The 20,076-nt window shown below is 37.2% G+C and overlaps 2 protein-coding genes across 2 annotated transcripts in view; one reads left to right on the top strand and one right to left on the bottom strand.

The window, feature by feature from the left end:
* The first annotated feature begins 2,462 nt into the window (after positions 1-2,462).
* The window catches only part of LOC132096107 (aerolysin-like protein), a 254,098-nt gene continuing 236,484 nt past the window's right edge, over positions 2,463-20,076 (top strand). Inside the window, 4 exon segments of the mRNA XM_059501275.1 lie at positions 2,463-2,469; positions 2,552-2,577; positions 2,822-2,905; positions 2,908-3,706. Coding sequence (XP_059357258.1) covers positions 2,463-2,469; positions 2,552-2,577; positions 2,822-2,905; positions 2,908-3,648 — 858 coding nt within the window. The 3' untranslated portion in view covers positions 3,649-3,706.
* LOC132096374 (interleukin-8-like) lies at positions 16,556-19,110 on the bottom strand. The gene is made up of 4 exons (XM_059501685.1): positions 18,768-19,110; positions 18,535-18,664; positions 16,744-16,812; positions 16,556-16,606 (listed from the first exon to the last, which is right to left on the bottom strand). The coding sequence occupies exons 1-4, from the start codon at positions 18,832-18,834 to the stop codon at positions 16,573-16,575; spliced, it is 300 nt and encodes a 99-aa protein (XP_059357668.1). The 5' UTR covers positions 18,835-19,110; the 3' UTR covers positions 16,556-16,572.

Below are 20,076 nucleotides of genomic sequence, written 5' to 3'. Positions count from 1 at the left end.
TAGCTACCGGTCTCTCAACCAAGGTTTTTAAGACCGTTTTCCAATCCAGAGCTCCCTCAAAGTTGAGGGGATATCTGGGTGTTTCTTGTGGTAGTTAGCAGCGCTCCCCTTTTCCAAGGAGGGTCGCCTATGAGCGTGCCACTCTAAATTCGGAGTTCTCCTCTCATATGAGACGGAGTTCTCTGTTTTTTCCCCAGAGCGCTCAGATTGGGTTGATGTCTCTCAAACATACTGTTTTGAGATGCACCATTCCATTTGTGAGAGGCTCGATCAGAGTGCCACGAGAGCCCCATGTTATGGTAAGTGTACACGCGAGGTCTTTGTGCACTTTCTGAAATCCACACTGTGGTAAGTTCGCACGCAAGTGCTCTGCATTCTTTCTTAAATCCTTTATGGTGAGGGCTTCGCGCGGTTGCTTCATTCCCTTTCTTGAGTTGGTAAAAGCCCCGTTCACTTGGGCGCCACTCCACCCATGTATCCTCGGATACCCGTCTAAACAGGGTGTTGCTGCTAGAGATCTGTTGAGACATAATTTTCATAAAGCTTGTGTGAGAGCAAGTGGTTAACCCTGTGTGACAGGCGAGACCTTGTATAAATACTGGGTTCTTAGCCATATCCCTTTAAAGGAATCCTTCTTGATTCCAAGCCTTGAGCTTTACCCTGGGTCGAGGCCCTAACAGGTAAGTTGGGTATGTAGCCTAGGCCTCTGGCCGTAAGGGATAATGCCACGGACAGCCGTCTAAACGTCCCAGGGGCAACTCCTATGGAAATGGTAGAGTTGGTACTTAGTGTTTGCCATGGTTCTGGCCTGCACTCCCCTCAGCATGGCGGCGTGGGTATACTGTTCCCCATAGCGACCCCTAGAGGACGCAGTTCGAAGTTCCCTCGAAAGGGAACGTCTCAGGTTACGAATGTAACCTTGGTTCCCTGAGTAGGGAACGAGACACTGCGTCCTCTAGCTTCCTAAGCCATGCTTCGGACGCAAGCTTCAGACGAAGAAGTAAATGACGTGCTCTCCGGGCGCTTATTTATAGTCGCGCCGGTAGTGACGTCAGAGGCTGTCGCCGGCCAACGCATTGGCGTTTTTTCATTGAATGCTTCAGACACGGGTCACGACGAGGTGTTCCCCATAGCGACCCCTAGAGGACGCAGTGTCTCGTTCCCTCTCGTAACCTGAGACGTTTTGTGACAACAGCCATGAGGCACATGTTTCTGTTCGAGTTTGTATGTGGAATGACTTGAATAACTAGTGTATAATCTTCAATTGTTTAGTGTATGGTGTCCAGTTTTTCAAGTGTAACTTGTAAGACAGCGAGTGTGTGATATCTAGTGTTTTAAAACCTATTCTGATTATTCAAAAGCTGTTTCCTGGTTCTGAGTTTGCAGAAAAAATTGGGTTTGTCAGCACATCTGAAAAGCAGGTTCCTCATTGCTCATTGAGGTTTCGGTTTCAACAAACATGTGACCGTAATTTCAAAGAGAATACAATGGTGTTTTTGTCATTTGTAATACGTCCAATTCCTCCAATAAGGAACAAGCAACAAATCACCTGTTTCACTTCACATGCTCAGTTTATTCCTTATTCCACAAGTGAGGAAGCAGAGCTCTGTGGCAGACAGCAGCATTTAGAGGAGATACAACTAATTTTGAGGTAAGAATTTTTTTTTTTTCTACTTTATTTTTGTGATGGCAATGTCAATTTGCATGTCTAATTTGCATGTGCATGCATGTTATTCTGTTTTATCATTATGACACTGATGTAATACAAATAGGGTTTAGTTGTTGAAAATGGAGAACATTTCCTCATTTAACTCAGTTTTGTGTCTCACACCTCTGTTTGTTAAAGTCAGTGTTGAATAAAAAGCTTTAAAAATCTTTTTTTTTTTCATAATGTTACATCTCACCCTAGGGTATGTTAAAATTAAACCAAACTATGGAGTGAATTGTAACAAACTCTCCTAAATGTAAAGAAATAAAAATAATATGTGATGTAACTTCTGTGATATTTTTTTATTTCTACTTTCTAGGTAAAGGTAGGATAGATCAGCAACCTCAAATAGAGTTTGTATTTAACTTATATTGAGCAAATAAAATAAACTGCAATCCAATACTGGATTACGTTGAGAAATGTGAGGTATTTTAAATGATTCATTTAATTTTCATTCACAGTCTATTCATTGACTGAAACCACAAAAACCATCTGTTATGAAAATCAACAGATACAAATGAAATGAGTGTTGTATGACCAAAATTAATTTTGTTAATTTTAACGCACATCATGTCTCAGTTACCCACTTCGAGCTAAGCAGCAGCCCAGTCAAATATTAATACTTACTGATCTTAAGGTGTTCATCAGACTGTCATCCATGTGAGTATATTACACTGACAATCACTTAAGAAGCAATTTACGTAATAAACGGCTTGAAACTTTGCAGGAAGTTAATAGGAAAAGTATAAATATTATGGCTGGTAAGCGATTAAATTTTTTAATCTAATTAATTACATGATGTGGTGATTAATTAATCAAATTAATCGCACATCAAATTTATAGAAATTACTCCCAAAAGATCATTTACAGTCATTGTTGTGTACAAAGAGTAGGTTCAGCAAGATATATTTTGTTTGATAAAATTGATTACATATAGCCTACTCTTTTGGACCATGTGAGTGAATGATGACATAATTTAAATTTTTGGTTTATTTTCTTAATTTTATTATTATTACTATGAAAATATGAAATGTAGTTCATTTATTTAATGAAATGATACTCTAAATAATAAACTAAAACTGACAGTAGGTGTTGGTAAATGTCTTGATTAAGGCTGTCAAAGTTTGGCTTTCAGATGGCAGAAGTGAAACCTTTGGTGGACAAGCTGGACCGTATCAGGAGTACACGTTTAAAACTGAGTGTTTGAGTGTTTCACCTCACTGTCCCTCTGGGGGAATGGAGCAGGAACACGTCTTGGAGCCATCAAATTCAAGACCAGTAAAGGAGGAGAATTTTTTGCAAAAATGACAAGCTGGGGTTTAAAACAAGAATATCCCATAGATATCTGCTCTGGTTATTGTTTGGGAGTTGTAGGAAGATCTGGTGCAGATATTGACTGCATGGGATTCATGTTTCTCAACGCAGTTCAATCAACAGTCCTCACCAATGTCAACTATCCCACAATAAACCAATTGATACCACAGGTGACCGTGGAAGAGATCAAATCAGTCAGTTACAGAAATGACTCCTCTGAAAAACAACAGGAAACGGTCGAAACCTCAAAGAAAGTGATCAAAACATCTTCATGGTCGATGAGTGTCAGCTTTACGGTAACATTTAGTGTGGAAGTGAAGGCAGGGATTCCAGAGGTTGTAGAATCTTCTACAGGATTCAGTTTCAGTGTTGGAGCAGAAAGCACCTATAGGCTGGAGCAGACAGATGAGAGAACCGAAACTCTGACTACCACTGTAGATGTGCCACCAAGAAAGAAGCTGGATGCTGACATCACCATCGGCAGAGCCGCGTTCGACCTGCCTTACAGTGGCATAGTGATCATCACTTGCAAAAACGGCAGTGTGTTACATTATGAAACCAAGGGCCAATACAAAAGCATCACTTACACTGATATCAAAGTCAATACTAAAGAATCTGATCTGTAATGTTAAGACAGATTGTTCTTGGCTGGGCTTTATCTGATTTTACCAGCAATGTATCACTTTTAATTGTTTTACTTTAGTTTGCAAGAAACTGCCCTTTATCTTTCTTGAGAGAAAGTGCCCTTTTTTAAATAAATGAATATATGTATTATTTGTACGTGTGTTTGTGTGTTTCTGTCTGCACATAGCTTTCCTCGTCAAACAAATAAAAAATCTAAATATTAGGTCAGGTCAGGAAATGTTGTGACTCTGTCAAGTAGCCTTTCTCCCCTTTGCGTCTCTGCAGCACAGCAGTGTACCACACAAAGAAAGCAGAAGAGGTGAAGCTCTCCGTCCCTTTCCAGTTGTGTTTGTCTTGGTGTAAAGGTGAGTGGTGATGAACAAAAGACTAAGCTATCTGCACTTTGAATTTACAGCTAATTATCCAAGTACCCACGAGACTGCGCTCTAACTCCGCCCCTCCACATCGCGGGCGGCCGGCAGCGAGCTCGTCCGTCCCTGGCAACTCACTCCAGCCCACCGCCTCGAGCATCCCCAGCGCCCGACTGCTACGCCCGCTCGATGGCACCGCGGGTTCACTCCAGCGGTGAGGGAACTTCGGCAGTGAGTCCCTCCTTCCTCCCGGACTTCGGCACCAATGTAACAATAAAAACTCCATAATTATGGGAAGAAGGAGGCGAGAACCAGCAGACAATCAAACTTGAAGCTTTAATCATCAAATAAAGACAAAACAGTGCAGCAGCCCCTAACGGGCGATTGCCGCGCACAAACAAAATCAAAACACAAAATAAAATCCAGGCCTGGTCCTCTCTCGTCCTTCACTGTCGTCGCTCCTGTTTTATATCCTTCCATCTCCTCCGTGGGACTCGAGACCGGTGGGTCGAGCAGGTGTCGCTCATTTCCAATCACTCCACCGGCCTCGCCCCGTTCCCACGGCTCTCTGCCCCGCCTCACTCGTCACAGCTTAAAATAAACACCTTGTGTATTTTGCACATTTTTTTAACTTAGAGCAAAAGACACGAAAGCAAAATAGACCAACATCTCAAAATTAAATAGTACATGAAGTGACCTTAACAGCCCTCCCTCAAATGTGAAAAGTTTTTGTCAGTATCAGTTTGTGTGTGTGTTTAGTAAGTGTAATTATAACAACTCTGTGAACTGATTATTTTGTAGACATCTGTTTAAAAAAATTAAACAATTTGGTGAGTGTGAGGGAATTAAAATAAATTGGTAAGTAAGTCAGAGTTGTGTTAATATATTTAACAGTTTGTATAGAAAAATAAATAAATTATAAGAAGTGCCCTGTTATGCACTTGAGCCCCTGCCTCTCAAAATATCTGAGCACGTCCCTGCTGTGCTGATATTAAGCGCGAGTGGACCAAGGACTTGAATGAGGGGGCGAATTTTACAAAGTTTCTTTAATAACATAAAACTTACTGGAAAAGTGCAAATGTAAATAGTTATATTAAACAACATTTTAACATGATAAACATGCAACAACAGTTCAGTCAAAACATGAAGGCTAAATTAATTTTACAGTTTTCAATTGCATGTGCCCATCATAGCCTATTTAAGCTTTAAGCGCTGGATTTCTGTATTAAGGTTCTTTTACGGCTTCTGTAAAAATTAATTATTTTTATATCTGACATTCGCGTTTACACATCAGTGGCAGTATTGGGTACTTTTGCAAAACGCAAATGTAAGAAACTTAACCAAGATGATTATGATGAAGGTTATTAATATTTAATTTAAGTTATGATTTCAATTTACTTTGAGTGTGTTTGAATGTATTTTCATTTGCTGGATTATAAAATGTATGTCATTAAGTGATGTCGTAAAAGCACTGGTGAACTGTTTTTTTTTAGGCTACTCAGTTTATAATAGGCCTAAATACATTATTGAACTCATTGAAAATGCTAAAAAAAAACTGTTAAAAATGTTTCATTACATTATTTTTAACAACTACGCTTTTAATTATTTATAACGTTTTATTAAAGAACATTTTCACAGAATGATTTTGGCAAAATGGTGCCCCTATGCACTGCACACTTTTTATGCCACTAACTCCCTTGCTATGGAAACTAAGACGTCAAAATGCAAATCACAGGCAAATGAGCTTCTCTACTTCTTTGCTGTACGTACTTTTGATTATGTAGCAGAATAGTAGGCAAGCTTTGGAACATACTTTTGGGACATACTACTTCCTCATAACTGCATCTTCAACAAATGCTCTGTTGCTTAGTTACGTCCATCCTGTCACCATTTAAATTGCACTGTCAATCATCTTGTCACAGTTAACATCATCCACATTTTGCTTAATTTAATGTAATTTCCTACCATATTGGAGAGAAATTAAGAGGTATGTTGATCTACCAATCTTTCATGACGAGACCTCGTAACGCTGTCACACGACCAATTCGTTTGTATTATTTTACCAGTTTGCTAATTCATATGATTTTGTATGGTTTGTCTAGACCCTAGTGATGGGTAGGTTTAGGGGCAGGATTAGTTGTAGGTCATTTGTATAAATTCATACGAATTGTTCAACTCGTAAAATACGTACAAATTGGCAAACTGTCCTTGTATTTACATAATGATGCATTTAAAAAGTTAATGGCCAAACATATCTCTATCAAAGTTTATAATGTTGCTGCAGATTTAATATTACACGGATAACATTAAATAAAAAATTTTCACCAGATTACATATTTATCACTCAAACCCCTTTCTCTTCCTATCTTTCGGTTGACGATTTATATATATATATATATATATATATATATATATATATATATATATATATATATATATATATATATATATATATATGATAACACCTTGTGTTTTTTGTATATATATATATATATATATATATATATATATATATATATATATATATATATATATATATATACATATATATATATACAGTATATATAAAGAAACTTACACTCACTTCTTCTGGAGGTGAAGCTGGACCACGAATGATGCACATGAAGATAGATGCATTTAGGTAGATTGGGGGCCCATTCCCCTTCAGAAACAAATGGAATTCATTACGTTTACAGTGGCTGTGATGTCGGGAGTAAATGACGACTGCTATATTCAATATTACATCCAGGGCGGGTCTAAGGTGAATGATGGAGAAACTTTTGACTGTCAGGGTCTGATTCAGACTTGAATGAGTGAACCCCCTGGGTGCCGGTGTAACGTGTAGATAGGCTTAGGACACAGACAGGTTAGAATCAACTGATGGGTTTATTGTGCAGATGTTCGTAAAAGGCAGAAGCTGGAAATGAATGACAGAATTAGAGTTCAGGTAAATAGATTAGCGATGAGTCCTTTCCTCAATGGAGACAAGACAATGTGTTTGTGTGGTCGGTGCGTTTTTGAACTGTGGTGCTGGTGATTAGTGAATGATGGTCAGGTGCGGGTGATCAGAACTCCAGTGATAGGGATCGTTGATTAGAGGAAGTGCCTGGTGTTTCCATGACAGAGCCCCTCTCTTCCCGATGTCATGGAGGGTGACCTTGACCATGTGGTGCTGGATCTTGGGGATGGGAAGAGTGGAACTCTGTCAGGATATCGTGATCGAGTATATCTTCTCTTGGGATGCAGGATCTTTCTTCGGGGCCGTATTTTTCCCACCCAACCAGATATTCCAGTTCGCCTACATGACATCAGGAACGCAGGATGTCATTTACAGATTAGACGGTTCCATCCTCCAACACCATAGGAAGATGAGGTTCATCAATGAGACGAAGCTTTGTGGAGACAGGAGAAATAGGTGAGTGATAGGGTTTGAGCAGGGAGACGTGGAATGTGGGGTGAATTCAGTATTGTGAAGGGAGTTGGCGTTCATACGTGACCGGGTTGACTTGATGGATGATGGGGAAGGGACCAATAAATCTGGGACTCACCTTTCGGCGGTGAAGCCTGAGGCAGATGCCTCGTGTGGAGAGCCATACCTTTTGTCCTTGGTGGAATGTGGGAGTGGGGGCTCTCCGGACATCTTCCTGATGTTTGACGTCTTACTGCACGCTGGAGATGTTGGTGCGCCGAGTCCCAGACCCGCTCTCTTTCCTGGAACCAATGTGTGGCTGATGGAAAGTCTGCAGGTTCCCCAGACCAAGGGAACAGAGGGGGCTGATAGCGGAGTAAGCACTTGAAGGGGGTGAGATGAATAGTGGGCTGACAAAGAGAGTTCTGTGCGTACTCGGCCCAGGCGATGAATCGGTTCCAGGAGTTCTGGTGGCTGTGGCAGAAGGTATGGAGGTATCACCCTATCTCCTGGATCTTCATTTCTGTTTGACCATTGCTCTGGGGATGGTATCCAGAAGATAGGCTTAATGTCATCAAAGATCTCCAAACTCGAGAAATACATTGGGGACCTCTATCTGATACCATGTCTTCAGGGATGCCAAAGTTTTGAAAGATGTGGTTAAAAAGTACCTCCACCATCTCCATGGCAGTTGGGACTCATTTTAGGGGTACTAGCCAGTAGCCCTTGAAGAAACTATTCACTGTGACGAATGTGCAAGTATTACCATAAGATGTGGGTAAGTCTGTGACAAAAATTGACCCCTAGGTGTGACCAGGGAGGCAGAGGAATGGGGAGAGGAAGGATCTTTCCAGATGGTAAGTGGTGGGGTGTCTTGGCCATGGCACATTCCTGGCATCCTCTCACATACCTTCTGATGTCAATTGTTGATTGGTGGAAGAACCCGGTGTTTCTGTAACATCCGGTTAGAGCACAAAAATTATATAAGGATGAGGACACAGGTGATCAGATTTAGGGAATGTATTGACACGTGATTATCAATGACAGGCAATAGAGGCATTAGTCTGGGATACAAGAAATACAATAAAGGATGATGAATAACTAACAATAACTAGGCATATACAAAAAAAAATCTATTTGTTCATAGAGACAGCTAAAGCATACAAAATCCACATCAGTAACATGTTTCAGCCATGTCTCCAAGATGGAATGTCTCCATCTGCTGCGACTTAACATCTCAGAATCTGGGTAAATGACTTGAGGTAAAGATCCATTCGCCCACCCCATGAGAAGACTACTAGGGGTCACTGGGTCAGCATTGGCCACGTCGGAGGACACATAACTTAAAGGGTTAGTTCACCCAAAAATGAAAATTCTGTAATTAAAAACTCACAATAACTCATGTCGTTCCAAACCCGTAAGACCTCCGTTCATTTTCGGAACACAGTTTAAAATATTTTAGATTTAATCCGAGAGCTCTCAGTCCCTCCATTGAAAATCTATGTACGGTATATTGACCATGTCCAGAAAGGTAATAAAAAACATCATTAAAGTAGTCCATGTGACATCAGAGGGTCAGTTAGAATTTGTTGAAGCATCGAAAATACATTTTGGTCCAAAAATAACAAAAACTACGACTTTATTCAGCATTGTCTTCTCTTCCAGGTCTGTTGTGAGCGCGTTCACAACACTGAAGTGAAGTGATATCCGGCTTATTTTGGGCATATTCCAGGTAATGTCCTCTTCTGGCATCATTATCATTCAAGAGAATAGACATTTCAGCTGTTAAAGACAGGAAGTGACATAATGGTCCTGAGACAGAAGATCCTGCAACTTAAGTGGTCCTTGTATACAGCAGAAATTGATGTAATTTGGTTGCTATCCAGTCATCAAGTTCGGTCAGAGCTTGTTTTGTGGATAATCACAGACATCTACAGAAGACATTTACAGTGCATGAGTTACATGGCCTAATTTTTTTAATTTACTTTTATGGCAGCTTTATAATGCCTTTGTAAGACTGAAGTCCATGTTTTCTATAACGCATGCAAATAAAAAGAAAATTTTTCAGACTGTCGCATTTTGGGTTCTGCAGAAAAAAGAAAGTCATGCACGTTTTGGAAAGGCCTGAAGGGAAAAAATAAGATTCATATTTTTTCTGTGAACTTCACTTAACTTTGAACAGCTCAGGGAATTATACTGTAATGTTGTAATGCTTTGTGATGACAAAAAGGCACAATGAAGACCAACTAAAATATCCATTATGACACTTTTTATTATGTGTCCCTTGATTTAAAAACAATACAAAACTTTATGAGTATATAAAATGACAATTCAGCAGAGGTGGACAGTAACAAAGTACATTTACTTGAGTACTGTACTTAAGTACACTTTTTGAGTATCTATACCTTACTTTTTTTACAGAAACTTGCTACTTCAACTTCACTACATTTGAAAGACAAATATCATACTTTTATGCAAATCTGGCAACCTCGGGACCTCCCCCACTAAATTAACGTCTGTATTATTGCACAGAGTGCTCTATAAAGGCAAATATGATAATAAAAGATGAACACGTCACATATTTATAGTGTGGTGTAATCTTCTGTTTGTTTACCACATTGGTTTTAAAGAGACAACTACCTTACGTAGGCCAGGTGCTACGATCAAAGACCACAGACGATAATGATCGGCATACGGTAAATAAAAATTACATACACCTTGATCTACATGACAAAGAAAATTTAGCTTTTATTCTGTGTGAACCTGCATGTGTATGTGTTAACTCATTAAAGCTCTTTGAAAACTGACCACGTTTTTACTATGGTAACTTGTTTAACCATGGTAGGCTATTTGCAGTAAAATCAAATTTTTCGCAAATTTACCATGCTCCCAAAGGAGCGAAGGAGCGAAAGAGCGAAGAGCGAAGGAGCGAAACGTCGATGAGTGGTGGTCCCCAGCTGACGACCCGCTCAGGCTCACCGAAGTTTTCAGTGAGGTGTCACGGCACACCAGTTCAAAAGGCACTGGAGGAGGTGCGTCAGGCAGTGATGTCCAGCAGGAAAACCAACACCTGTATCTTGATATGCTCTCACTACAGTAACCATAATTATGCTATTTGTAGTAAAACTACAGTAACCACAAATTTAACGTAGTTTCATTGTAGTTAAACTATGGTAATACAAATAAAATATTTCTTCTATTAACATATTTAAAAAGTCTTACTACTCAGTCCTACTGGTAAATTACTGTAAAACCTGGTCAAAGGTCATGGGGACACTACAGTATACTGACAAAAAGCACCATCTTTCGAATGAGACATTAAACCAAGGTCCTGACTATACACTAAGTAGACATCCAAAAGGCCCTTTTTACCGCCACACGTACCGCCGCGGCGACGGTATAAAGTGCATTTGCAGCCTTTGACCGCTGAGTGGCGCTTTAACCACAAGTTATCAAACAAGCGCATCAAAGCACATTTTCCCTAATAGACGTCAGTTTTGCCTCACTGATGTGTTAGATTTGATGGCTTCAGTCAGGGAAAATGAAAGAAAAACACTGTAGTTAAAATATTTAATATTTAATATCCACAGACGAAAGTTTGGTACTTATGAAGTTATGTGCATTTCTTAGAACGAATTCAAGCAGGATGTCAAGCCTGTGCCTGAACCTGTGATAATATGTTCTCTAATCTACATGGTATTAAACCATATTTTAGATTTGACACATTTAAAAGGTGTGCAGTATTATTTATATTATATTATGCGTTATATTATTCAAAAGAAATTGTGGTTTCCTTTGCATCGGAGCATTAAAAGTGGTAGCCTATTTTAGGGGGGTTGGCTACATGGATTAATATGCAAAATGTCAATATTTTCATTTATTATGCCTATAGTCTATTTTAATTTATATTTTCAATATAAATATATTTTGTTGTTTTCATAAGGATTATTTTATCACAGAATATCTGTTTTCGGCGGCACTTGTTTAAAAGTAGACATGTCAAGCTTTCTATAGATATCTCTCTCATGTCTCTTCGTTGAGTATTCATGGAGTTACAGTTCATTTAAATGACGTGTTTGTAAAAGAAGATCAGCGCAGACAAAGGCTGCAGACAGCGCACCTTGTTTGTTATCTTTATTTTATAAGTGCACAAAGTTTTTTTGTTATTATGTCTGTATCCAAAAAAAAGTAGACCATTTACAGATTCGATTGATGTATTGCTCTTATCTGTAGCTACGATTAAAACTGAAAGTGTAATTTAAGTTCTTTTCGGGGTTATCAGGAGAAAATGACTCATAATGCGTATCCGCGTTAATCGACTCCAGAGGGTTAATAAAACAACATGCATTTTTGTTATTCGTTACCTGTCCTTTAACTTATTGGAGAAAAAAATTTGTCTGTAAACTGATTAAGAAATTGTTGCATGTTTAAATGTGAAGCACTGTATAATTTCGTTCCCATTATTTAGGCCTAATTTGCCTAAAACAAGAAACGAATAAAATTAAACCGGCACGAGTAAATCTTTGAAACTCTAAAGAATTAATAAAACGTCCTCACAATTAAACTCAAGTTCTCTCATTATAATCAACAACATTCACACGATGTAAAAAAAAAGCTTTAGTAATTGACAACTAAAGTAATTTTAAAGGGAACCTTCTTCCTACTTGTTTTTAAAGTAGGGTAATATCATATAGCCTAAAAAAAAATCCCTGTTTATTTTAGAAAAAAAAAATCTGATTTATGATTTAAACCGATTTTTAAATCAATTTTCAAATGACGAAGAAATTTTACAAAACAAGTTTTAATATAGTTCTTTATCATTCATTTAGCAGTCAAATTTATAACTGCAACAAGATGATTAAAAAAACAGTACTGTTATTACCTTAATGCTGGAAAGATGCTATTTTTTTTTAATACTAGCCCATCATGCATCTAACCATCCACTCAGCTTTAAGAGCTGTTCAGATTAAAACTGCAGCTCTGCAGTGAGTCAGTGTCATGGACGGAGGACCTGTTAATATTTGTTCTAGTTTATATTTCCATCTCGTTATGCCACTGGTTTAGATTATTTTTTCTTTTCTTATAGAACTTATTTGTAAATAGAGCAGTCACTGTCTGTGTCTACACCGGACGCGAGCGACAGCGAAAAGTGTGTCTAAACTTGATGACATCACACTGTAGTGTCAAATCATCTGAACACAGTGTCAGAACATTTCATCATAAACAGCACGAGCATCAGTTCACTGATGGGGATCGAGTCCAGTGCATCCATCACTGTGTTCTGTTGTCTTTTGTTGGATCGTTCCACTCGTGTCCAGTGTAGACCTGGCATGCGTTTTTTATTGTTTTATTTTACAGCCCTGCTTGTTTTAATGTTTAATGTATAATCAAAACTACAGTCGTATATAAACCGGTTCAGCAAGTGAAAGCCTCATAAAGACACTGTCCATATGAAAGAGCAATTCACACTTTTATCTCGACCCCCACATCCATGAATAACTACCCAAAACCCAACCCCCTCCGACTGAACAGAATTCGGTCTGTGTTTTGGCTCTGAGGAACGGTGTGTTACTGGGCTGAAACATGCTTTCACTCAGAAGTACTCTTTGTATTCATACTTTTCTCGCAGCCCATATTATTATTTTCACAAGACCATAATGATAATAAAAAAAATCATAAATTAATAATTAATCATTATTTTAAGAAAATCATTGTTATTTGTGATCGTGGATGTTTGCGGGAGGCTTTAAGACCAAGCGGAATCCTCTGTTCCCGCCTCACAGCGAGTCCCGCGCGCTCAGTGATGCAAGCTTCACTGTCTGCGGTTTGACTTTACTGAATCAGATTGAGGCGAATACAACTTATTGATCATGAGCCCAGGGCAAGAGCAAGCTCAAATGCCGCTCTAGGCAGAGCACGATCGTGCTGCCCCCCTCACATTCACAATTAGGGATCCTTAAGATGCATGTAAACATTTTTTTTTAATCTATGAAATTACACTAAAATAAAAACGTGCAAGCATGTTTTCAGAGTTTTTTATTTTTTCATTCTGCATTCGTCGTGTTTTCACTCGCTCCAAGATCGCTCGACCACTGCTCCATCACGAGTACAATTCATGCCAACGGCGCATAATATAACTGCATATTTAGGAATAAACATAATTTTTTTTACAATTTGTTATTTTTTTTTTAATGTAGGATAGTCTTAGGCTACAGTCTACTAAACAAAAATTAAAAGCTAAATTTTTCATTTTCATTTCGGTTCATTCTTGGTTTAAAAAAATCTTCAGGCTCCATATGCAGAGCGAAATGGGAACGGTCCAGCATTTAGCAATAATTAGTATTAACTCTGTTATTATTCTTGATTTTTCAAACTACAAGCTACAAGCATTTTTGGATTATGCCTTATGTTACAAGCACTGTCTCCCAGATGTTTCCCCACATGTCCAGCGCTGACAGCAAGCGGGTAAAGGACCGGGTCAACGAATTCCTACGCTCCCCAAGGAACTCTGTTGCCCACCGACGTCTGCACTTTTGAAGACATTTCTTTTAAATACATTTAAAAATCTGTTAATATTATATTTTAGTAGTTGTATTTTATCTGGCGATTTCTATAAAAAAATAAAATAAAACCTATATTTCCCTCAAGACCTAGTCATGTTTTTTGTGGTTGTTTTAATTTAAACGTGTCTGTTTCTATTTTAGCCAATTTATTTTCAATAAACTAAAACAAAAATAATAATAAAAAAAGGAAAACGAATACAGCTTGTTATCAGACTGTAAAAAAATACAATGAAAAAGTCATGACAACTCGTTTTTAAGGTTGGCAACTTTAACTTATAGAAATAATTTAAGCAATTTAATGCGTTATTATACTAGTTTAAATCTGAATTTTTAAAACTATTAATCTGAATTTAGAAGTTTTTTAAGTTTTTTTAGAAGTAATTTTAAGTTTAAATGGATGAAAATGACACAGTGAATGGTAAATATAGCCTAAATAACAGAAGACCTTGATTGCATGTTACCATGAAACTAACAGAATAATTAGTTTTATTTACATGAACAATTCATGTATAAAATGGCACAGCAACATTTATATCAAACACTTTTAAGTTGTCCACAACCGAGCAACGCGAGAGGAATGTATTGCGCACAAGTGAATGTGAAGAGAATTTTTAGGGGGTAGGAGGATTTTTTTATTCTTAAATGTTCATATGCATATGATTTCAGTATGACGGAAAAATATTAAAATGAGCAAAAATATGCCACAGTAGACCAGCTGCTCACGCTGAACTGCGCTGTTTACAATGAATATGTGCGTGTGAGGCACCAGCGCATAAAACAGCTGAAATATACCAATACTCAATTTTTGCTTACACGTTTAAGGCATAATTGGAAACAGTTTGAAAAATCAAGAACAACAGCAGTTAATAAGATTTTTTTGCTGTTAGAGCTAATGCTGGACCGTTCTCATTTCGTTACGCATATGGAACTTGAAGGATTTCATTTATTATTTTTTGCTAAGAGCAAACCAGAATGAAAAATATATACTTTTTAATCCTTATATATATATATATATATATATATATATATATATATATATATATATATAGGAACACACACACAGATTAGAACATTTAATATTTTTATTCTGGTTTGTTATATATATATATATATATATATATATATATATATATATATATATATATATATATATATATATATATATATATATATATATATATATATATATATATATATATAGTTATAATATAATATAATATAGTTATAATATAATGCTATTGATGTTTTACTTGTCCTTTCATCTTCGTTTACAAACCCTCATTTTATTTTTACAGCCAGTTCAAAATTCGTCCCTTTGCGCCATCTGGCGGTAGTTAAGCGAATTATTTTAACACACGACTGAATTCAATTAATGCCGCGGCACCGCCGCGGTGCTCCGCGGGGGTAGTGCCCAAATAGGCTGTCAACCTACTGTATGTGGTCATTAAAATTCTCATGATGTTCTTCGAAAAAGAGTAGGGGTGTAACCCCGGCATCCTGGCCAAATTTGCCCATTGGCCTCTGACCATCATGGCCTCCTAACCATTTCCATATCTGCTGATTAGCTTCATCACTCTGTCTCCTCTCCACAAGTAAGCTGGTGTGTGCTTTCTGACGCACTATGGCTGCCAGGTGCATCCAGGTGGATGCTGGACACTGGTGGTGGGTGAGGAGATTACACCCTTCTAAAGCATGTTGAATGCCTAAAAAAACACTATGTAATTGTAAAGAATTATTATGATTATTATATAAATATGAACATTATTTTATTGTCAAGGCACTGCAAATAAACATTTATTTTTCAATGATCAATAACAGGTTAAATGATCACACAGGGCAACATTTTTTACTTCACTGTTTTACAACTTTGGAATCTAAACTGGAATTCGATAAGAATTGAAATCAATAAGCAGAATGAGAATTGGAATGGATAAAATTCAAACAGTACCCAACCCTAGCCACATGTTGTAAATTTCACTGATTTATGAGCATTTTATGAACACGGATCAGTTGATGGCAAAATTCAAAAAGACAGCTCTTTGGCGCAACGTACATACCCATGGCCAAACTAAGAGAGTATGTTCCAGTTTTCTGAAAAGAATAAAGATTTGTTTACAGTGTTTGCCTAAAATGAATAATATCATATCTTTCAATATCTCTTTGAAGAATAACTTTGTTACTTTTAAACAAGTAACAAAATGAGTTAATTGTTGCAGTAGGAGAGTTAAATTAAAAATAAAGATGATTAACTTCATTTAGTTGTTCCATTTCTATAAGTTTGGTAACCTAAAAGCTCTTAATTCCAAATATAATACTAAAGCTAATCTGTGTATTCAGTAGTTGCATTAGTGGCATAAGGTATTGCAAGTATACAATAATATCCCATTAAAACAATGAATGTACTTTTTATTTTTGATACTTATGTACTTTTAAAAGCATGTACTTTCATACTTTTAAGTAAAAAGCCATCTTTACAACTTTCACTTGTAGTAGCATTTGACCAGTAGTATCTATACTTCACTCAAGTAATGAAGTTGTGTACTTTGTCTGCCTCTACAATTGAAAATGAACCGTGATATTCATTCATTGTTGACTCTTGATGTTTCTCTTTTTGATTCTGCAAACATGAAGAGACGTGTTAGTGTCTGAGGATAAAGGTGCACCGGAGTGCTGCAGTTAAAACATTCAATATATAATTCAAATCATGAATCATTTTAAGACGGATAATTAGAGCCATCATAAACAAGAACTTACTCTTCTATGAGAGAAATCACCCAGTCTTTAGTAGGATCAAGACACGTCTCTCCTTTCTTCATTTTGGCACTGTAAGAAACAAATTATGTCATTCTTTAAAATTGATAGAATGACTTTGTTTTTGTCCCCATTTTTCATAAGCTGAACTCAAATATCTAAGATTTGTGCAAAAAGCAAGAATTATGATTAAAAAAAATAAATAAATAAAAAAAACTGTAAAGAACAGCTCAGGCATTCTGCTAATCTTTCCATTTAGGTGAACTATCCATGAAGCATCACACTACCACTCGAGTCTTTGTACACTCTCTTGATCGTAAAGACTTTTTAATCTAAAAGATTCACTGAAATTAGCAAAGAAATCATCAACAAGTGTTCATCACATGTGAACTCCTAAAATGATGTTTAAATGCAGGAACCTGCACATATATTTTGAGGGGCATGGGCTCAAGTGGAAAAAAAAGGGCACTTCTCATATTTATGTTATGTTTTTAAAAAAAAAAAACAAACAAACAAACACACACACACACACACACACACAAAAAAAAAAATCTAAATATATTAGGGCTGTGCAATATTGCCAAATATATATCTCATTCTTCTGCTGCTGCTGCTTATGCGGGGCCAGGTCGAATATATATATGTAAATATATAATTCAAGAATATAATTAAATATTTTCTGGGATTTTATTGATAACGATAATTCGATGATATTTTGGGTAGTGTCTTATTGTGCTGATATCTTAAGGACTAATTTGGACAGCTGATTCCTAAGGTTTTTGATATTCTACATATTCTGTGTGGAGATCAGTTCACAGCAATGATAGAAATGAATATTTTCCAATAAGTATAAATTGATAATATATATATATATATATATATATATATATATATATATATATATATATATATATATATATATATATATATATATATATATATATATATATATATATATATATATATTTTTTTTTTTTTTTTTTTTTTTTTTTTTAAATGGACATTTTTACCTTTATAAAGCCATTTTTTTTCTAAAAGTGTGCATTGTCTTTTCAGTCAAATTCTTAAATTTAAACAATCAATTAGAATAATAAGCAATTTGGGCTGTTACCAAGAAAATTAAATCAGTATTGACAAAATTAATCTTTGCAATGCAGAGAAAACAGAAGCTGCATTAGAAGGGGACTTTAGATGCATTTACACACTGTTTAATGCAGAACATGCAATAATAATGTATTTATTCTGCTGTTACAAATGCATTAATACCATTTTGACATTTTAAACATAAAATGTTAAATACTGATATTTAAATGTATTTTTATTTTATGAAAAAATAATGCATTTTAATGAACCGAATCATGCATTGAAAAAAACATGCATTGGTCTAAGCTACTAGATTTCCTAATGCCTTAGCTAAACTTTAGCTAACTTACATGGTAGCTCTTAGGGGTCATGGATGTTAGCAAGACAAATTAACTATATTTGCCTTTTGTCTTTTAGATAATTATCTAATTATCTAATAACCTGATATTTTGATTAATTCATTCATTTAAAAAAAAAATTGAGAAAAAGGGCAGGTGCTCAAGCCCTCTTTGAGGTCTATATGTGTGCACGTGCCTGTTTAAATGTATCCCAGGATGCACCTTGGGACAAGTTTGTTGATTTTTATTTTTTTTTATTTTTTTTTTGGTTTTAGTTAACTTAAAGCTCTGGCTTTTTTAAAGATGTAAAACAAAAAGCAAGTTTTGACTGGTAGTGAACTTTAGATATTTATCAGTCTGTGAAGTCACTCACATGATCTCCTCATTTTTACATTGTGGTCCAGCAGGAATAAACCTCAATGAGAGTATTTTATCAGCTGGAATCGCTGGCGCTGAATGCAGTTGAGGGCAGTTGCAACGTAGCTGTGGGCGAACAGGTCTACCTGCAGTGACAGAGAGAGAGAGAGAGTGAGTTACTGTAAGATTTGCATGAAATATTCATCAAAAATGTCAAAAAGCATGATAAATGAATGTTAGTCTGCTTACCATCTGTTGTGGACAGCAGTGCAACTGTGCAGATCAAAAACACGAAAGCTGATACTGTGAGTTTCATTTTTCTGAGCCAGTACTGTGCAGAGCAACACTAGTGAAGGGATCAAAAAGCTGCAGTTTGTTGGTTGTGAGAATACAGCGCCCTGTACTATCCCTTTTAAAGACAGTCCCTCCCACACAACATGCGAAAGTTTGTGCAATTATGATTTCTCAGCATTCTTCTCTTCCCAGGAACTCTTTCTTCAATTTCACTCTGTAATAAAATCATTTAGAAACAGTATAAGTGCTACCAAATGTCAATTGACCAAATAAACACACACACCATTCGGAAACACCATTCAGTCAGTATCTGGTGTGACCAACATTTGCCTCACGCAGTGCAACAAATCTCCTTCGCATAGAGTGGATCAGGTTGTTGAGTGTGGCCTGTGGAATGATATTCCACTCATCTTCAATGGCAAAGTTGCTGGATATTGGCAGGAACTGGAACACACTGTCATATACACTGATCCAGAGCATCCCAAACATGCTCAATGGGTGACATGTCCGGTGACTATGCTGGCCATGCAAGAACTGGGATGTTTTCAGCTTCCAGGAATTGTGTTCAGATCCTTGCAACATGGGGCTGTGCATTATCATGCTGCAACATGAGGTGATGGTCATGGATGAATGGCACAACAATGGGCCTCAGGATCTCATCACGGTATCTCTGTACATTCAAAATGCCATCAATAAAATGCACCTTACCATAACCCCAGCGCCACCATGGGCCACTTGATCCACAACGTTGACATCAGCAAACCACTCACCCACACGGTGCCATAAACGCAGTCTTCGCTGTCTGCCATCTGCCCTGTAGAGTGAAAACCATGATTCATCTGTGAAGAGAACACCTCTCCAAAGTGCTGTCCACTGTTCAGGTGGCTGGTCTCAGAAGATTGGAGGTGAAGATGCTGGATGGTCCTGGACTGGTGTGGTTACATGTTGTCTGCAGTTGTAAGGCCAGTTGGATATACTGCCAAATTCTCTGAAACACCTTTGGAGACGGCTTATAGTAGAGAAATGTCAATTCACGGGCAACAGCTCTGGTGGACATTCCTGCAGTCAGCAAGCCAATCGCATGCTCCCTCAAAACTTGTGACATCTGTGGCATTGTGCAGTGTGATAAAACTGCACATTTTAGAGTGGCCTTTTATTGTGGCCAGCCCAAGGCACACCTGTGCAATGATCATGTTGTCTCATCAGCATCTTGATATGCCACACCTGTGAGGTGGATGGATTATCTCGGCAAAGGAGAAGTGCT

Source organism: Carassius carassius, chromosome 2 (assembly GCF_963082965.1).
Source record: "Carassius carassius chromosome 2, fCarCar2.1, whole genome shotgun sequence".
Lineage (NCBI taxonomy): Eukaryota > Metazoa > Chordata > Actinopteri > Cypriniformes > Cyprinidae > Carassius > Carassius carassius.
This window is presented reverse-complemented; position numbering and strand designations above follow the sequence as displayed.

Coding starts and splice junctions, on each gene's coding strand:
- LOC132096374 (XM_059501685.1), bottom strand. CDS start 18,834: ATGAAACTCACAGTATCAGCTTTCGTGTTTTTGATCTGCACAGTTGCA. Junction 18,665..18,767: donor ACTGCTGTCCACAACAGATG/GTAAGCAGACTA, acceptor CTGTCACTGCAG/GTAGACCTGTTCGCCCACAG. Junction 16,607..16,743: donor GTGATTTCTCTCATAGAAGA/GTAAGTTCTTGT, acceptor TCATGTTTGCAG/AATCAAAAAGAGAAACATCA.